This window comes from Octodon degus, unplaced genomic scaffold, assembly GCF_000260255.1.
Source record: "Octodon degus isolate 3935 unplaced genomic scaffold, OctDeg1.0 scaffold00085, whole genome shotgun sequence".
In the NCBI taxonomy this organism is placed as follows: Eukaryota; Metazoa; Chordata; class Mammalia; order Rodentia; family Octodontidae; genus Octodon; species Octodon degus.
The window spans coordinates 2,041,216-2,062,188 of record NW_004524661.1 but is presented as its reverse complement, the minus strand read 5'-3'; the positions used below and the strand labels follow the sequence as shown (position 1 = coordinate 2,062,188).

Genomic DNA, 20,973 nt, shown 5'->3' with positions numbered 1-20,973 from the left:
ATTGATGGAAACCCCACATATGTCCATCTCCTTGCTGTTCATTGTTAATTTACTGAAATCTGGGCTCTAGTATACCCTGATAGGTTGAGTGAGCTTATACATATCATAATCTGTTTTAGTTCCTGGGATACTATGGCTGCCAAGGTCTCTGCATTGTGTCCGTTTCAGTGGAAATAACCGGCCCAAATCTTGGAAAACCCTTTAAACTCTCCTTAACATAGGACTTGATGTTTTCCTGACATGCCATTCCAATAGTGTGAACAAATTTCATGTGGAATCCATGATGAAGAATTCATTTTTTTTCTTGAAATAGTGTTGTCAGAACTGTTCTGTCCTCAAGGTTTCACTGTGTTTATGTTCATTCTCCTTTCAAAGTATTCAAGTTTATTTCTGTTAACCACTGTCTTTTAATACCATAGATAAGGTTTAGAAACTGTTGTCTTAAGATTGTCTACATTCCTTTTTTGTTTTGTTTAAACAGCTTTAACTGAAATCACTTCTACATATCAAACAAACATTTAGTTAATGTAAACCAAAACCTTTTCATATGACTTGGTGTTCTCCAGTTTCTTATTTCAGCCATTTTCCCAATTGTTAAATCTTCACAAGTTGCTTTTGTTTGCCTCATGAAAGTTCAGTATGGATAAACAAACAAGAAAATTCTTTGTGGTAACAGGTGACAATTAGAATAGGCTGGCGTGTCTGTGTATGAAACATGATCACCTTGGTAAAGCCAGACGGCTTAGCATGAAGCTGTGATTGCTGTACATTTTTTACAGAGGCAAAAAGAGTTTTTAGGCTAAGTGACACTAGACTTTGATGGTAAAAATTTGATTTTTCAACTTGAAGATGAGTGGTAGAAGACATGGAAGATAGAGAACAATTCATAAGCTTCCAGAGTGTTACTTAGCCTCTTATGTGTGTGTGTTGAGATTATTTCAGTTACAAAGAACAACAAAGTGAACCTGAATTGAGTTAAGTAAAAAGAGCTTCAGGAATAGCTTGATTACTAATCAGTTGATGTCACTAGGACCTGATTTTTATCTTTCCATCTTACAGTCGGCCACCTCCTACTGTGTTGGCGTTGTTCTTCCTGTGTGATAGCGCAATGGCCATGGTCTTTTGCCTATGCCTTCTGGTGGTGTTGATAGATACTCTGATTGAACACTTAACCTAAATCCCTACTCAGATCCAATCTGTGATGAGAGAGATGGGATGGGCTGATTGCCTTCGACCTGAGTTTCCAGTTCTACTCCTAGTATTAGAGCCCAATCTCTACTTGAACCACATGGAGTATAGGTAAAATTTTGCTAGTACAGGGGGAGTGCTAAAAACAGGTCCAAAGGAAGAAACCTAAATTAGAGGTGTCTTTGCTACTCTTTACTGTTGGCATTAGCCCATGATGAGTTGACAAGTGACAATTTGAATGGCCTTTTAGGTTGAATTTATGCCTTTGCAATTAGTTTTATATTGTTTGGTTATATGAGCTAAGATGATCACCAGCTCCTTCTGGCCCATTAGCAAGTTCTTTATTTTAAATCTAAAATGTTGCAATTATTACTCATAATATGTACTTCTGTCTTGATCTTTAACTCAGTCTTTAATAAAGATGCTTAATGAAAGCATTTTTTTAAAGCTGTGTCTTTCTTATAATTCTCAGGAGAGGCTGCTTATACTTTAGGATTGTAGTATTTATTGCTAATTTACTCATGTAGTTTCCTTCACATCTGACTAATAGATGTGATTGAAAACTCTTTCCTGACCTGAGCAAGTTGTCACTCTTAAGATAAGACTTCGGCTTCGCAGAAATGCTCTGCAGATGCCAGGGGATGTTGGGAACTGGGCAGGTCAGGCTTTTCACACCTTTTTTCACCCTCTGATGATTAAGTCACCAGAGCAGAATTGAGTGAGGAAGTCACTGTCCTAGCTTGTCATTCACAAGGACATTATAACCACCATCTTTTCTTTCTGGTCCACAGGTCGAGTTTGAGTGGCTGAGACAGTTTTGGTTTCAAGGCAGTCGATACAGAAAATGTACTGATTGGTGGTGTGAACCCATGACTCAGCTGGAGAGGCTGTGGAAGAAGATGGAAAGGGTGGTAAGGATGTGAGGTTGGGAACTGTATTTTCTGGGATACTGCATTATACAAACTCTCAGCTGTTTAATTTGCATGTGTAAGTGCATATGTAACTATTCCAAATTATTCAGTTAGATTAGTCTTTGTAAAGGTAATGGGAACAGCCAGGACTTGACAGTATAATTGTGGTTCCATTCATTGAACATTTATTGAGAATAATCTACGTAGAAGGCACCATGCTAGACATATGCTGGGAGGTGGCAATAGGAAACGTTCAACAATACATATCTGAGATTTTCATTTTTATTTATTTTTTGTGTCAGGCACTATTGTAAGAAATTTTCCTGCATTAAGTTTTAAAATACTCATAAAGATGAGAGCTGTAGAAATTCTTCTGAGTCTTAATTTGTAGATATGAAAACTGGGCTACAGAGAAATTAAGTGCTTTACCCAAGGTCCCCAAATAAGTGGCATAGTAAGATGGATATCCAGGCAGCCTGCTGCAGAGCTTGTCCTCTTAGCTCCTGTGATCCAGCAGTGTAACAGGGAGAGAGCATGAATACCACCAGGTATTGTATCACCTAAAATGTAATCCTGTAATAGAGGTGTATGGCTCAGCATTTTTGTGGCTGAGCCACTGTGACTAACACTCATACCTTAAAGGAGGATGCACTTAATTTGCTCATGGTTTCAGTCCATGATTGGCTGGCTGTAAGATAGCAATCGCATGGCAGAAGCGTGTGGTGGCAAAGCCATTTAGTTCGTGGCAGCTGGGAAGCAGAACAGGGTGAGAGAACCAGAAAGGAAGGGTGAGGCAGCAGGTAGGACACCAAGGCCACACCTCCACAACCCACCCAGACAGGCCGCAGAGTATGCTCCAATCTCTGGGGCAGATCCCAGAGCCAGTCAAGTCAGATCCCATGCCAACTGCTACAAGAAGTCACACACACACACACACACACACACACACACACACACACCATCACAGTGTAGTAAAGAGTATTAAATTCACATCACTGAAACTAAGACTTGTGAAGCTATGGATGTGGCTTTTAGGGATCTTGAATGGGAGGAGCATTCAATTTTTTACAAAACAAGAAATGAGGAGATGCAGGTTAGAGAAAGGACTACATAGGAAGCAAAGCTGGAAGTGAATAGAAACCACATAATTAATGTAATTTAAACAGAAATAATAGCGAGCACTTTCATGATACTTGTCAAGTACCAGACACTACTGCAAACATTTTCTGTGTAACTGATTTAACTATTAGGGCAAACCCATGGAGTCAGTATTATTTTCTTCTACTTATGCAAACAAAGAGAATGAATCCCCAAAGGGCTATGAAACTTTCCCAAGGTCATTCAGCTAATAGTTGAGGGAGCTGGGATTTGAACTCTAGAAGGCTAATGCAGGGTCCTTGCCTTTCAGTGTCTCATGTTCAGTCTCTAAATAGTTGCATTTGGAATGTAGCAGAAAAGTGATAAAAGCCTGCTAAACTCTGGAGAGAATATGAGTATACAGACTTTGAAATGTGCTGAGAACAATGAACTAATCTGCAGAATGAGTAGCTGTTGCTAATATGTATTTTAGTCTTGACATTGCTTTATTAATATATGACTGACATACTGTACATAATGAATGTATATAATTAAATGAGTTTACAGATAAATGTACATGTACCTGTGAAACCGTGATTGTGGTCTGTACTATATAACCTAAAACTTTTCCTTTTCCTTCTTACTATCATGACAGCAACACTTAGGATCGAACCCACTCTAATCCTTATTTGAAAAGAATGAAAATGTCAAGTCACAGTCATGAAAGCCCTGCTTTTCAGACATCTCACTTTTTAAAAAATGTTTTATTTATGAATTTGTATAGGGTCTCGCTATGCAGCTCGTACTTGTAGTGATCCTCCTGCTGCAGCCTCCCCAGTGCTGGGATTATAGGCATGTGCCACCTCGCCTGGTTTAGGTGGCTGGCACGGCAGTCAGGGCCAGCAGGGCGTGTGATCGCAGGGATTGAACCTGGGTCCTTGCGTCTGCCAAGCAGGCATTTAGACCGCTGAGCTATCTCTGCAGTCCAGCGCCTCAAATTTTTAAACTGTCTTTCCATGCATTTGTGCCTGAGGAAGGAATATTATCATTCTTTTTATAGTATACTAAGAGTATCACAAATACTGATTTCTCAGAAGACTGACTCTATACAAAAGTGTGCATTGTAATACTAAGGTGAAGAGAATGCTTACTTTTTCATAGTTAGTTTTAGTCCTAAGCTTAGCCTGGGTCGAGGATATTCCATTTTTGTGGAATGCGTGCAGCTTCAGGTTCAGGGCAGCATTTGTACCTCCATAGTATAATTCTGATTTGGGACATTTACATTTGAGTTTAGCATTTCTTTCTTCAATGAGCTTTAATTCTAAGGTATCAGCTTGACTTTTGAAATAGTAAGTTGACAAAGTTGTAATTAAGAGTTGGAAAATAAATAAGGAAAGATCTTATTGATTCAAAAATCTTTTGTTGAGGACTTTTAAAAAAGAAAAATCTTTGGTATTGTGACTGTAACGTGATGTGATTATAAATTCATTATATTTGGGGGCGGTGGCACACTTCTTCTATGTATTTTGTAGCTCTTGTATGAAAAATGTTAAAAGGAACAGCAGTTCTGGGATTTGTCCAGGCCTCCAGTTTCCTTGTGCAGCGGTTGGATCCGCATTCCTCAGTGAGCTGTGGGCAATCAGTGGCGCAGTGTCTCTCCCCAGCAGGCCTCAGGATGATCATTATCACCGAGTGAAGGCTTGGGCCGAGATAAAAAGGACAGTCCTTCTAAGTTAAATTTAATTATTGCTTGAAGCCTTTTAAAATGACTTGTAGCAAATTCATAATAACTTATTTTAGCTATTGGAAGAGACAGAGAACACTCATTTGAAAGTTCTGTGCCTCTGTGGCTCTTGTTGGTTTTGTATATTGAGCATGCTGTGGGCTCTCTGCTCTGTAGCAGGCCATCTCCTACTTTTTTTAGTTGCAAGCAGTAGGGGGCAATGTTGAGCTGCCAGTTAGAGGCCTAGGGATGCTAGCCTTTCAGGAAAATGCATACAAATGTTCCATTAACTGTCAAGAATTATTCCCATTGCTTCAAGTTAGCTGTAATTTCCAAGATTCCATAACACAGGAAATCAGTTGTGGGTTAACAAATTCAACAGCAATTTAACATAAAAAGTGCAATGTTAGGTGCACATTTGGATTCTATAGAATTAGACTAATCGAAAGGGCGTATTGGAGTGTATTTACTTCTAGGGAATATATTGCTCAAAATTATTATCACTTTAGACAAGTGATTCTTTGTTATCATTGTACTTTTTTTGAATTGCAAAATCATGTGTGTTGTGGAAAGATATCTTTATTTGATGCATTTTGTCTGTTCTGCAACATAACATTGATCTCTTTCAGCAAGAAAATAAAAAAAAAAACCTTAGGCAATATGTGCATTACTTTTTCCCTTTTGCTTATGAGTAAAGCAACCTTTGACAGCCCTTGTACCAGGGAAGAGACTTCTGTTGTAATTTCTCTGTCTGTTTTTTTTTTTTTTTTTTTTTTCACTTTGCGGTTGGAAGGTATAGTCTCAGGAAGGATACAGGCAGGAGAAAGGAAAATGAGCTTTGAAATAGTTTTTCTTCCAGTAATGGTAATTGCTTCACATGTCATAACCAGTCACATATTTCATGAAGTTTAATCAGCTGTCCCTGAAACTCCCTAACCTCTATGTCCCGGTCCCTGTCCCAGCAAGCAGTATTTTTTTTTTTTTTTTGTTTTTAAAGCATGCTGTTTATTCTTACTGCTTCTCTCCCGGAGGATAGTTTTACCCAGTGTGTGCTCTTGTGATGTAAATGTTAAACCTTATATTTGAATGACATTCTGATAAAATACCACATTTTCCCTGAATATTACCTCATGAATTTATAAGCCATTAATCCCAAAGTAACATTACCCTTTCTTACAATCCAGGAATTTAGCCTGGCCTTAGCTCTCCCTTTGCTCCATATGCAAGAAGTATTCTAACATTGTAATGCTATTCAAATATTTGTATTTTATTTTATTTTTGAGCCAACCCACTACCTCCCATCTAAGATTATTGTATTATGAGGAGACTGTTCAGGATAAGAGAGAGTTACCATTTGAAAGAAGCTGTATAAGCTGTGCTTTCTGGGTAAAGAGGGATATGAAAAGCTGAAATCTCCAGTGAGGTGAGGAAGTCTTGCTACAGCCAGAGATTGAATGGATAGGCCATTTGTCTCTCAGGGTCTGGTATCGGTCTTTGCAAAACTGACATTTATTTTACCTATAAAAATGTTTTAACACTATCAAACTCACAGTGATACTGAAAAGAACGCTAGGTGTGAAATTCTCTAAATTGATGACATTTATTCATTTCTTTTTGACCTTAAGGAGAGAGAGAGAAAAAAAGGAAAGACACAGCAAAAGATCCATTTGGTACAATCCAATGGAAATATTCTAGAATGGTTTCCAGAGTAGGCATTTTCAAAAGTACTGATGATTTATATACTGGAGAGAAATTTCCTCATAATTTTTTTCATTGCTTTTCCTTTTTGTAGAGAAACGTAGATCCAGATCATTTTGAATGTTTTGAGTTGCTTTTCCTGTCCTGACAGTTGCTTGTGCCGGCGTGGCAGTGCCTGTACGTGACAATTGGCCTTCATAACCTTTTTTGACTTGAGTGGTAGGAGCCAAGGCTGGATTATTTTAATGTATCCGTTTTGAAACAGTGTGAAGCACAACATATAATTATGTCAGGTAGGCTATAGGCTACATTTAATTCTACCCATTTATGTTAAAATTTGGCAGAGGAGGACAGAGAGGTGTGGAAAATGAGTAGGTGTTTTATTTAATAATGTAACCAGGTTTTTGCTGTTAAAGTTTTAAGAAAAAAATGCACTTATGAATGCAAAGCTTGTCTCTGACAAGTTATTTATAATAGTTTAATTTCAAGATGAGTCATGCCTCTTTGCTTGTCACTGTGATGTGCGTAAATCACTTGGGAACGCTCCCGCTCCCTTGCTCCATGGATGAGTCCTCTGCAGCGTGGATTGCACCGCTGCGGGAAATGGCCGAGCGGAGCAGTGTTTATTTAAGGAGAGGTTGACAAAACTATCATCATACAGCTTTAGGATAAATTCATCACTGAATATAGAAAGGATGCTGCTTTTTCATATACTGAAATATGGTATTTGCTACTACATAATAGTTCAATTAGCTAAATTCATTTTAAACTTTTGCTAAATTAAAGCTTTTGGAGGATGAGGAATAAAGTGATAAAATGCTTAGGTTAGTTTAATGATCAGGTCATATCCATATATTTATCCACATGTATTAAATTTATATGAAGTATATATAATCCATATATATGAAATACATATCCTATATATGAAATTCATCTGTGTATATAAGTTTATGGATATGTTTCCTCTCTCCATTGGTGTTAACTTGCAGAACGCTGTCTCCCACTTTTCAGGGATAACATTTTTTATTTAGGAGCAGAATATATTATAGTAATTTAGGCTGTGTTGTGAGATGTCAGATAGTATAAAATTAAGATTTAAAATTTCCTTCTCCTTTTTTGATTGAGACAGTGCTGAGTGGCTCAGGATAATCACAGAGTGGAGGCAGGTTAAACAACTACAAGCATCCAGTATTTCATATTCTGGAGCGCTGTGTTGGAAAAATTTATGTTTATTTGAAAAAATGAAAAAAGTCACTTTCAATCATAAATAGTTTAAAATCCTTGACTTACATTTTTTGTTAGCCTAAACATGTTCCCTGAAGACTGGTTCTTTCCACCAGCCTCTCTGCCTGTCTACACACTCCAATTCTTCCAGCTGTATTGTTCTATTGGAAGCAAGTATTTGGGGGCAGGGAGAGATATTTTACATGTAGTCTAGCAATGGGTTTCTAGTCAGTTGTGGTTGCTCCTTTGGTTGCTTTCTGACTTTCTCTTAGGTTGTTTTCTACCCCCTCCACCTTATTTGCTGCAGACCTAATAATGAATTTTTAAAATAGTGTTGTGTATCTTGTCTTTTTGGGAAAAAATTACAATTCCTAGAGAATTCAGGCTTAAACCTCGCAAACAGAATGTGCATGGAAAGCACAAAGGACTGTGTTTATGATTCTCTTTGAAGTGTCTTTGCAACTGGATAAGGAAAATTTTAGAAACCGTCTGATAGTGTTCAGGGTAAATACTTAAACCCCTTTAGAGAATTTCACACACAGATACTGTGCAGCAGAAAAAAGGGATACTTATGTTTCTTAAAGCTGCTACAGCCTGCAGCTTTGTACTTAAAGACAGAGGTGTTGAATAGAATTCTACTGAGGATACATCCAGTGACAATATCTCCAGGAATATCAGAGCAAACCAGTGGGTAGGACTCTCTGTTTTTAACCCTCACATGTGCTGAGTGAGTTGAGCTTCCTTGGTGCTCGGTGCTAGGATGTGCCTGGACATCTCAGGAATGTTAAGAGGACAGTCACTTCTGCTGTTTCTGTTGTGCAGAGCAGGAACAAGACCAGAAATGCTTAAGCTGGTGACACAAAGTGACAGGAGTTAGAAATTTTAAGTGAAAGCTCTGCCATGTCTCTTAATTCCTATTAGTATGTGGAGAGAAAAACTGGAATAAAGTTTCTGTTTTAGCTTTGATTTCATGGGACTTGGTTGGATGTTAGGTATGAATACAGACACACACACACACACACACACACACACACACACACACCACATTCTAAATATTAAAGAAAAAAAGATCAACTCTGTTTTTCTAAATATTTTTAACTACATAGGAATTGAGATTAATGTAAAAGAGAAAGGAAAATTTCTCTTCTCCCTGGGGTCCTAGCCTCGGCTGCTGGAATGGATTTTGGATTGCTTTGGCTAGCAGACTGTTATAGTACTCAGGTATGAATTCAGAAACTCTAGTGCCAGACTGAAGTGTCAGGAACTCCCATTTTCCAGGGGAAAGATGTAGCATAAAACAAATGTGTACCTTCTTTGCTCTTTCTTGGGGTGCTGGTTGGTGTGGTGATTAAGTTTAGCTGTTGTCTATCATTTACCGTATTACAAATACTTTTTCAGTATTGTATAAGAATATCAGTCTAGAAAAATGCAGTAATTTTTTTTTTTTTAAATCAGTCTCATAGCTTTGCAAAGAAAAGCAGTGTTTTCAAAGGATGCTTTGCTATTTATTTGGAATGCTACTCAGATTTTAGGTTCTTTTTCTCCTGAATTGGTTAACCAAAAGCTCTAAAAATATTACCTTCTGATGTTTATTATTGTGATGATTGCATGAGGAAGTTTGTAAAATGTGAACTACATACGCACAATGTCACCAGCAGTAACCTTAGTCAGGAAAGTGAACAGTCCACAATTTCAAAACCTGTGGGAGAAGCCACTTGAGTCTTCTGTTAGAGATAGTATTCCTTTGTTTATTAATTTCTCTGCTCTTCTAGACTTCAGGTTCAGTCTAGGAACCTGAGCGGTCCTCAGGAATGGAACTTGTGACAATTTGGAATAAAGTGCTACTCACATAACATTCAATCCATGTGGTTTAAACACTTCAGGAAACAGGGCTGGGAATCTCCATGTTTTGCAAAACTGTCTCTTAAGTGTGCTGCAAACCCTAACTGACCTGAGAGCTCTGGGGACACATTAAATTGGCTCTTCCATACATTACGGGTAACGTAACCACCATTCTCGTTGACATCTGTAAAATAATGAATTTTTTTTTTTAACCAAAGGAAACCATGGTGTGTTGCTTTTTTTATATTCCTGAATGTATCTTCATGATCATTTATTTCAATTTCATTCTTTTTCTGACAAATTGGATTGACTTTTTCTTTGCAGCTTTTGTATATGATCTCACCCCATCTGAAACCACCCATGACAGTCTTGCTTGTAATTTTTTCATTTTCAAACCTTAGAGATGTGCCAAACCCCTAGATATGTCTTTGAATTATTTTGTGATTGATTGAAAAATTAGCCTTCAAATAAAAATCTGGACTATTAAGACAGTATTCAAAACTAAACAGTGTTGTGGACATAGCTGCTTTGGTTGAAAAGACTTGCAGTTGGTAGTGGATTGATGGTATGTAGCTTGGTTACTTAAATATTACTAATTTAAATGGAAAGTTATAAACTACCCAGAATTTTGCATCAGATGTTCTTTAACAGATGTTGAAGGATTAAGAGGTTTTTGTATTTTATTTAATGATATAAGCTTTCCACATAATAATGAATATTCTAAAGGGTAAGAGTGCCAAGATATGCTAATACCCATCATAAATTAATATTTTCTTGGTACTGGACTCTTATCATGGGGCACCTGATTGCTCTGTCAGATGAGAAAAATGGGCAATATACAGCTATCTAGAAATAAGCACCTCACGCCTAGCATATCCAGCACCAAACTCTTGATTCTTAGAACTCCCCCATCTTTACTTCAGTTTCTCAGAATTCAGTAATTGGATTCATCTACTTGCCAGGCCTAAAACTTCAGAATCCTCTTGATTTACTAGAGAATCCATTTAGCTCTATTTTCAAAATCTATTCATGACCTAACCTGTGTTTACCACATCCTCGCTACTACCTTGGTAAACACAACCATTTTATAGAAATGGCCTTCTCAAGCCCTGTAGTGAGCGTTCCTTTAAAAGACTGCACATCAACTCATTCCACTTCCATGGTCCAAGCGTGCCATTGGGCTTAGGAATCCAGCTCCTTGCAGAGGCCTGATGCTCCTGCAGAGTCATCCACATAGCCCTCCTTTCCTATGCTTCTCACCTTCTTCCTTTCTGCCAAGAGCTACCTTATTATTTTTAGAACATGCTTGATACACTTCTGTCAAAGACTTTGCCTTTGCTCTTGTCTCTTTCTGTAGCATTCTTCCCTATATTATTTCCTTGACTCATGCTATCATTTCATTTAGGTCTCTGTGTCTCTTCCCCAGAGAGTTTCTCGACCACCCTTACTCAAGGTGGCAGTGCTTGCTCAGCTCTGCCTTGGTTCCTGTCACTCTGTCAGTCTGCTGTTAGACTGTGCACTTGCTTGTCATTACCCATACCTGATACCACCCCATGAAGGCACTCAGTAAGATGGCTTGGACTTCCCAGCTCCTAGACTAGTGTTGGCTGCACAGATGAAGTAAGTACTTGCTATGTGTTTGTTAAAGGAAAAACCATGAGGTCACTGTTCCAGTCCTTCCTTCTCCTTGCACCTGTATTGCTTAGCTTGCCTCTAACAAACTCTTTTTCAGTCTACATTTTCCTAAAATATTACTTTCTATTAACAGGAATATTTTTGGATTACTTCTATTTTTAAACAAAGACCTTACAATACCCCCAAACATCTTTAACTTCTTTTAAAAAATATATCGAGGGCATAGAGCTATGTCCTATTTTATGCCTTTGGCATTTCTAGCTGGGAAGATCGAGCAATTGGTGGCAAACAGCTTATGTAAATTTAGGAAATTGTTTTTTTAAAGGAGAGGAGTAAATAGGTTATTAGTTTCCCAGAGTAGCAGTGTTGGTACAACTCTCATGCATGGTGTTTTGGCTCATTTGTTGGCATCATTCATAGTTTAGATTTCCCTGTGCTTAAAAAATATAAAGAATAGAATTATCACAAAACTAAGTGAGTTCTCCCACAGCACTCTAACTTGGTTGTTACTAATTTTCAAAATAATACAATATAAGGAGAATATACTGGACAGGTTTTGGACATAGCACTAGGGAAATCCCTGAGGAGTACACTGACTTCCGCTAGACAAGCTGGAAGCTGATTAAAATATTTATCATCCTTTGGGTATGCAATAGCTTTTGATGATGGAAGGCATATTAATATTCATCCTTGCTGCTTGTCTACACTTCAGATGGATCCCGGGAAAGGATGTTCAAATGACCAGTTTTCTTTCCTCACCAGGAGCCCTTCAGCCCCAGTAAAGCTTGGAACCAAGAAATGCCCTGTGAAGTGATTGAGCTTTCTCTGGGGGACGGGAGCGGGGGAATAAAAACCAGGAGACCTTTGGACTGGAAAGCTTTAAAGGATCACTGCGTTCTCACAGGAAGTCTTTTACTAGAATAAAGGAAAAAGTTGGGTCCTCATTTTATAAGCAGTGAGACTACTGTTGCTATCTGAGTATAGGAAGTGGACTTGCCTCTGTAGGTGAAGTCAGGATGGAAGCTTCATGAAGGATTTTGATGTGATGCTGCTGGCAGCTGGAAGCCCCCACTCCCAACCAGTTTGCTGAGCAGGAAAAAGAAAAACCAGCTTGCTTTTGATGCTGAGATCTTGTGCCTGGTTGTACAGAGTACTCCGTCTCTCTTTCAACCCCAGACAGAGTCTGAATGGTATCCACGTAGCCAGGAAAGGGTAGCACATGCTGGGCTTCTCATGACCTGTTTTTAAATTAGTTTTCTTTTAATGGGAGAAAGAATCCAGTTTTATTGGTTGTGTTAATTAAGCAGTGCTATTTTCTGTCTCAATTGGAATAGCCTTGATTACATATTTAGGTTCACACATGCACTCTGAGGGAACTTGACCTTTTTATTGATTGTTCTGAAAAACCTGGAAATTAATAGAATATTCTCATAACAAGACCAATGTAGTAAAACTCCTAGAGTCCGTCTTCAAATTTGAGAATTGAGAATCATCTTTTATCGTTTAGTTTTTACTTTTTGTACTCCTCAGATATTTCATGAAAGGTAACTTAAAAATTGGACAGTAATTATATTTGAGATATATTTTAATATAGCAACATCAGAAGAGAAAAACTCATTTTCCTACTCAGTTAATTACATACCATTCCACGTCGTGTACTTAAGTATGAAGTTATACAGACAGTAAGGACTTCTATTTCCCAAGTTAATAAGGTACAAGGCAGTGAGTAAATCAGAGGAAGAAAAATCAAAAGAGAAAAGGAGATTTTGACATAGACTTTTGGGCATAAGAAGGATTTTTATAGATGAAGATGGGTGAAAGAAATTCAAAAATGGCAGAAGCAGAAACACCTGAGTGGGAAAACACAAAGTCCACCGACAGACTTAAGGAGGCTGGTTGGGGTTTGGTGTGAGTCCAGTAGCAAGAGAGGAAAATTAACAAGAACCTATTTTTTTCTAGTGCCTGTCTTTGTTCCTTATTGGCTACCTTCTTATTGAAGGGGTGGGAAATGAAGTATTAAACAGGTCCACCACCAACAACAAAATGATGTGAAAACTGTTTTATTATCTTACATTTACAAAGGTTTGACCTGGGAAACAAAACATCCTATTATTTGCCTTAATTTCAAGACCTAGCCATATCTTGGGGATGGCAAAGAAATGACACTATATATTTTCAGAATGAAAATTACAAATGAGTATAGATATTTTTCCCACCAACATCCCCCTCTCTTGTAAATTGAATGCCAGATTAATAATTTTGGACCTTAACGAGAGATAGGTCTTCCCAAACATGAACTACTTACAAAATTCTCTTCCTTATTTAGGAAGCTTGTGTATTGTATTTTATCTTTCACTGTTGGAATTGTGGTTTGGAGGAAATGACATCTCCTCTGCTTCTTGTCAGGTGACAGTCTTGGGGACTCGGCATTTACAGGCAAGTATTTTGAAATACAGCTAAAGTGTCCTTCCTGAGTTACTTGATTTGGTTCAGGGTAGAAGATGTGGTGAAGTCCTCCCACAATTGAAGTATCACTGTTTCTTTCCCATGACTGTGCCCCACTCTTTGGCTTACAGCTCCACACAAGGGAGAGTGCACTTCGTACTGTCTCGCAGTGGCCACTGAAATTTGGCACGTCAGTCACACTGACTGAAAGACCCAGTAAATGTTTGGAATGTAAATGGTGGTGTTTCATTCTGCTCTCTCCTACTTCTATATAGAGGTTTCAGCTAGACTCTCACTTTCACTCCCGCTCTTTGATACTTAGCATTTTCCAGTGACTAGTTTTACTGCTTGTGAGTCACAAAGTGTTAATTCCTTTGTGATTAATAACTCCCTGTTAGTTTGTTCTTTAGATGTGGGCTCTGAAAGCCTTTCCTTGGCTTTTGTTTAGGAATCTAAGGTTTGGGCACTAATTTAGAAACCCCTATGCCCTTTAAATAGTTATGGGATGGACAAATGATGCCATAGAGCTGCTGTGTCATTTTATGAAAGAACTTTGACACAGAACAAACAGGCCTCATGCTTTTTTTTTTTTCTTTTTAGAATGCTGTCTTCTTTTATATCTTTATTCTCATATTGACAAGGAAATGGGTAACAGATATATTTGGCATTGTTTAATTTCTTCCATGACCTGGAACATTTATCCTATGTTCTTTTGGCATCACCTTGGTGGTACCCAATTCTAGTCACAACAAGCTGAAGTTCAGCTGCCATAGTGTTGGAAGGAAACTGTCCTCTTCTCTATTGGAAGAGCAGGGCTTAGGGAGTGCAGACTTTTCTGGGGCCACAGATACAAGCATCATGGATGTAACTTAAATTTCTCAGTTATGAGTTCAGTGTTTCCCACTACTTCCTGTATCAACAATGGTTGTGCCTTTTCTGATGCTTTTACCAGCTTTCATCTGTATGCTAGCAACAAAATACAATGAACAGACTCTGAAACTCTGTCCTTCACCTATGTGTGGGGCATATCAAAACTGGACTGTGTGGCATTGCAGTGGTGACTTGTTTGTGCTCACTCAGCATCCATCCCTCTCTGACAGCACCCTGGTATAGCCTTGTAGAGCTCTTCCCTCCTCTGGCTGTAGAATGAGGTGCACTGGCTTTATGTGGTGGCTCTATGAGCGTAGGACCTGGGTCTGTTGGATGACTTCTCTCATGACTGTGCTTACATAGGCGCATGGTGCAGAATTTGAAAGGTATATAAGCATTTGCAATGACAGTGCTTTTCTGCCCCTTCAGTACCCCAGCCTTGTATTTTCTTCCCTTAGATGCTAGCAGTAGTCCCAGTTTTTTCTTACTTTTCCAGAGATACACTATATAGTTACAAACATGTATTTTTTCACATGAATACTATAACATTATAGCTGACAGATTTTCATATTTGTGTATTCTTTAAATTACTGCATAACTTTTCATTGTATGCTTCTGTAATTTAATCAGTTTCCTACTATCTTCAGTTTTATTTTACAGATAATGTTGTAATGACTATTGTGGTATATGCAGTAACATTTTTCATATTTGAGATCTATGGAAAAACATGAGTAGAATTAATTGCATTAAAAGTTTTATGTACTCTTAATTTTAGGAAAGCTGGTCATACTACTCTCCATAGTTTGTAGCAGAACTTATAGATGTGTGACGTGCACCTGTATGTATGTATGTATGTATGTATGTATGTATGTATGCTATATATAAGTGGCATATAATCAGTTTATATGACATAGTCTATTTTCCCACTTCTTTCAAAAGTATCTGTTATCATACTTTTGACATTTTACAAATAGGATTGGTGCCCTATGGTATCCCATTTATATTTCCCCCATTTCTGTTCTGCAGTTGAAGACAGAGAGGCTCAATGATGTTGAGTAATTTGAAATAGGGAGTGACGAAGCTGAGGTTTACGTGCAGGCAGAGGCAGCTACTGTCTTTATCACTATAATGGTCTCAGCCACTGTGCTGTGCCACTACTGCAACAAAGAATCCACATGGATCCAGGGGGACCAGCAAGGAATACTCATATCCTTCCTTAGTAAATGTGGGAAGGTTGGTCTCTTTCACAGTTGCTTTGTGTGCCAAATCAGCTGAATCAGTCCAGCTGATGAGTGTGGTTAGCATGACATCCATTGCTGCTCTTGTGCGGTAGAATTTGGTACCAAATGGGATGTAGGTGGCTCGTCCCCCTGCTGTGTTCTACAGCAGTCCTACAGCTTTCTGCTATAACTTTTCATCTACGTAAAATGAAATGAGGACTTCTTGCCCCTGGAAAGATGGCATGTTGCCTGATTTTGTTTAAAGTATGGTCCTGTTGGATTCTTTTCAAGTTTGTGTTAGTCTTGTGCTCCAGAGTGATGAGCCTCCTTGGCTTCTCCTGTTCCATCCCTCTTTTTCTACCTGTCAGTTTTTATTAGGGTCATTTAAGCAGTGACTTATTCTCGGTACTGGGCCTTTCTCTGCTTGGCTGTAGATGTGTAGCTTCACAGTTCCCAGGTAAGAGATCATTTCAAGAAGACTTCGTGGGGGTGAGGGCTGAGACTGAGGTGATTGGAGAGCAATTAGAGTTATAGTTTCTAATAAAGGCAAGGATAAAAAGAGGTTGCAGTGGGGTTGTAAAGCTTTCCTTTGACCTCTTAGTAAACAGAGTTGGTAGGCCCCTAATGTTGGGAGGTAGAGGTTGCAGGACCTCATCTTTTGCCATGTTGTTTCTTACTATCTTGTAAGAGATATCTGTGGCTAGCTGTGTGACCCAAGGAATCAGTCACCAAGTCATTTCAGTGTGAGCCTTGTTACACAGGTAGCAATAGAGGAAGGGAGTGGATATTTTCTAGGGCAGGAATAGTGTATAATGTGGCAGAATCAGGGAAATGTAGGTTATTTTTCAAGGTTCTTAGAGGGACCCATGGCTATAGAAACCCCAAATTTAATCCCTTTCTAGAGATCCCAGGACATGACACCATTACCCGCCTAGCTCTTCATGCCAAGAATAGAGAATTGTCCTTGAAAACTCCTCTCTCTGCCCTACGTATTTAGTTGTGGACCTATTACCCTTGGAATGTCTCTCAAGTCCATCTATTTTATATTGCTGCTACCCAGTGGAGCCCGGTCCTGGACGCCATTGTCATTCCCTTGGAGATTGAAGTAACCCTCAGTCTGGCTTTCCATGCTCTTTACAGAGCACCCAGGGCAGTTCTTTCAACTGTAGATGGAATCATGCTTCTCTCTGTGTCAGCTCTCCTGTGAATACCAGTTGCTCTGAAATTAAAGACTGAAATGCTTTATGTTCAGCCCACCTCTCTTGCCTTCTGTTCCTTCCAGGCCCTCTACTCCCTAGATTGCTGCCACACTCGCCTTCAGAGGCAGTCCAAAGCATCAAGCACCCTTCTTAGGAGACATACCTTTCTTCTTCCCAGAATATCTTTCTGCATCAAGACAAACATGCAAATTATTTCTACTCTTTTTAGATGTTCATTCAGTTGCTCTTTCCTTGAGAAAGAGCCCCTTAACCTGTCTGACAAAGTGAGGTTGGTATGTTGTGATTTTATTGTTTCCCCACTGAAAGCACTGCATAGGTGTTGAAGCCTTATTTTACAGGTACTGAATTATCTTTGGCAGGTGTAGCTTGGGAGCACTTATCTGTTTCATGAAGATCCAGTACTTCTGGGGACATCGATGTAGCTAAAGTGAATTTGTCAGATACTCTGTGAATTTCATTCATCACCCCTTGGCAAAGAACTGAGAATTGTTGATGGTATCATAAAACAGAATGTGTCAGCTACTTGGGAGGCTGAGACAGAAGGATTCCAAGTTCAAAGCTAGCCTGGGCAAATTAGTGGGCCTAATCTCAAAATTTAAAAGTGATGGGAAAGGGATGTGTTGGAAATATAGCTCAGCAATATCTGAGCAATATTGAAACAAATTGAATCTAATATCCATGGGTTTAGTTCCCAGCACCACAAAACACAAAAACGAACCAACTAACCCCCCACCCAAAAAAAGGAAAAAGATACCCCAAGCAACAGGCTGTGAATGGTTCTATCATTTCTTTGTGTAGATTCTTCCTAATTGTTATAAGCCAATTCTGTGGTATTGAGTATTATTGTCTGCAATAACATAGGCCCTACCTATTAGGACCTGTTAGGTATTTAATGTATGGACAAGTCTAAAATGTGCAACCATTCACTTCAAACCCTACAAACAAATCATTGTCCAGTTGCTAACACAATGAGCAGAGAGCAGTTTAATGAGCATCACACTTTTGGAATATGGTGCCTCTAGTGTAACATTGGTCATGCCTTTTTTTCCTAATGCTGCTATCTTCCAAACATCATTCACCAGAGCCATTAAGAAAAGCCAGGCTTCCAGGCAACTGCCCTTCCTTTTCTTTCCTTTATCAGATATGAACAATCCCAGGACCCTTAGCTGTCGGCCTTTTCCTGTCAGGAAGGTCTGCAGCCAACCTCATTGATACTGCCATAGGCCCAACTAGTTTGGGAATCACCTGACAAATCAAAAGCCACCCCAGGATCTGTACATTGTAGCACTGAGAAGCCACAATGGATTTGGACAGTAGGTTAAGAAACAGCATTACGATGCCATTTTTCCTCATTCTTCTTGCATGGATGCCCAGTTTCACCATCTAGCATGGAGAGATCCTAGGAAGATTTCCAGCCCAGTATAGGTCCCCTTGGCCCAAGTACAAGAATTTTCTTGCTGGTCAAGTTGGAATCTCCCAGTGAGAAGTGATTTGTTGTTCTGATTAGAATGTAAACTCTTGCTCATATTGAGTTTTGTCTTTCACTTGAGTTTTATTATAGCCTTCTGTGTTTATAAACATGTCTTGAGCACAAGGGAGAAATGTAAGAACCTTCAAGCCCTTAGGAGAATGCCCATTTTTTCTTTTTTTCTGTCTGGGCCGAAGTGATGATAATTTAACATTTTCTTCTGAGAGCCCTGTATCCCTCTGACTTTTATTAGCAGCCCTGGTATGGTGCCCATGTTGCCATTCCCTGATTGTCCTCTCTTCTTTTATAAGTAAGAGTCAGTAAAATCTATGACCAAGGATAGTTCATATTTGGTTTTTATCTACTGGGATAGTACAAAGCCTATGTAAGGCCTCAGTTCAATACAGCAAACAGATACTGGCTTTTATTTTTTAAGGTTCAATGTCTTAAATACTGTAGAAAGTTGAGTTGCTGCTTCCTTTGTGGAGCTTACATGCATGTTAAGGAAACAGAAACAAACACGCAATGTTTGCGGAATGTCACGTGAGAAGTAAAAACAAAATGTCATGTGCCCTAGAGACCATAAGTCAGACTGAGAAAATCAGAGAATACTTCATAGATGACAAGGTGTCCTTCAGTTGTGCTTCACAGAGTCAAATGAATCTTGACAGGGAGAAATTTGGTAGGTGAAGAGGACAGATGGGTTGTGTTTTAGACAATGTAAAGAGTAGGCACGAGGATGTGGCAATTAGGTCAAGCTTGCAGGAAAAGACATAGTGTTTTGTAAGTAGTGCTTCAGGTACCTGCATGGGGCAGAGTAGAAGAGGGCAAGGGAGACACCTGAGAACTAGAGGACAAGTAAGGATGGATGGAGCAATCTGATGAAGAGCCTTGATCATGCTTAGAAATTTGATCTGTTTCTTGAAAACAGTGGTGGAAGTTGGAGTCAAAGTCTTTTTTGAATGGAAAAGTGGTACAGTTAGACCCATTCTGCAATAATACAATCAATAGCCGCACAGAAGACAAATTATGGAGAGGAGAGGCTGGAGCTGGAATATCTGTTGTAACCTTTTAGGTGCAAAATGATAGGGGAAGTAGTGGAGGCAACAAAAAGGGAGATAAATTTGGGGTTTTTCTTTGCTTTTAAACAGATAATATAAAATTTTACTATCAGTTGGACAATAGAGGTAAAAGACAGGAAGAGTCAGTGGCAGTTTTACAGAATCTATATGCATAGTTATTGAGTACAATTTATTCAATTTCTCAAGCTGAGGAACATAGACAAGGAGGAAGTTTAGGGATTAACAGGTTTGAGGAACCAGTAGGGCATCTAAGGAGAGCTGAAAACACTCCTGCAGAGCTCGTACATGTGGGAATTTGATCTGCATGTATTGTAGCCATTGGGTGCCAGGCCTGGCCCTCCTATGTAACTCGTCCATGGAAGTGCTTCACATGGCAGTCATCTACTCAGAGACAGAAAATCGAGTAATGGGAGTGACCAATGAGTAAGGTGGCTTCAGGAGTAAGGAGCAACAAGGCTGAGGCTGGGAGCATAGCACTGGTAGCAGCAGAGCAGATAGAGCATAGAGGAAAGAGGCTGGGGCTGGAAGATCTGTAGCAAAAATTCTGTCAAATAGTGAGGGCAGTAATCGGTGAAGAACAAAGAAGGGGTAACCAATTCATTGTTTTATTTTATTGCTTTAAACAGTTCTTTGAACTTCACCATCAGTGAAGCTGACTGATGAATTCAGTGTAGAAAGGGCTTTCAGTAGAATGGTGGGTAAGACCAGGAGGAAGAGTGGGTAAATATGGGTAAACCCATGGACACATTTTTGTGATCTGATTGGAGGGCTCACTGTTCTGTTAGTGATGTTTGTAGGTCCGCCTGAGGTGTCTGAGAAGAAACATATTTTATACAGGAGAAATGTTCCAGCTAGCTTTGTTCTCAGTTCCCCAGAAATCAGCCCATAGATATTCAGTTGCTAGGAAGTTGACTAAATAAAAGCTGACCTAAAGCCTTAAACATTTTAATTTGCAAAGCTATTGTATTAAATCATAGATGGGAGGCAATTTAGCAATGCATTTCCAAAATTGCATAGGGCTCTGGCGGTGGCTTTGCAATTTATGTTGAAAACTAACATTGAACTCTGTGGCATAAAAACAGATTGTTGATTTTCTGATTAATTTGGTCTGTAAGGCCAAGGAAACTGTTAATGCTGTAGATCACTTATAAAGTTACAGAAGTCTTTGTGGTGTAAAATGATAGATCAGTATAATGACTACATTATAGTTCTCTTAAAATCCAGGATATATTTTGTTGCAAATTGAATAGAAAAAACTGACCCCAAAGGGACAAACTTACTTTCTTTCTTTCTTTCTTTCTTTCTTTCTTTCTTTCTTTCTTTCTTTCTTTCTTTCTTTCTTTCTTTCTTTCTTTTTCTTTCTTTCTCTT

The 20,973-nt window shown here is 38.9% G+C and overlaps 1 protein-coding gene across 3 annotated transcripts in view; it reads left to right on the top strand.

Moving 5' to 3' along the window:
• Fto (FTO, alpha-ketoglutarate dependent dioxygenase) overlaps positions 1–20,973 on the top strand; it is a 442,060-nt gene that overhangs the window by 238,903 nt on the left and 182,184 nt on the right. For all 3 annotated transcript variants that reach the window (XR_002822291.1, XM_023721791.1, XM_023721790.1), the window contains one exon: positions 1,980–2,099. Coding sequence is in view for 2 of the 3 variants with exons in the window: in XM_023721791.1 (XP_023577559.1) it covers positions 1,980–2,099 (120 nt within the window). In the remaining variant the exon portion in view is untranslated. The remainder of the gene's footprint in view (positions 1–1,979; positions 2,100–20,973) is intronic.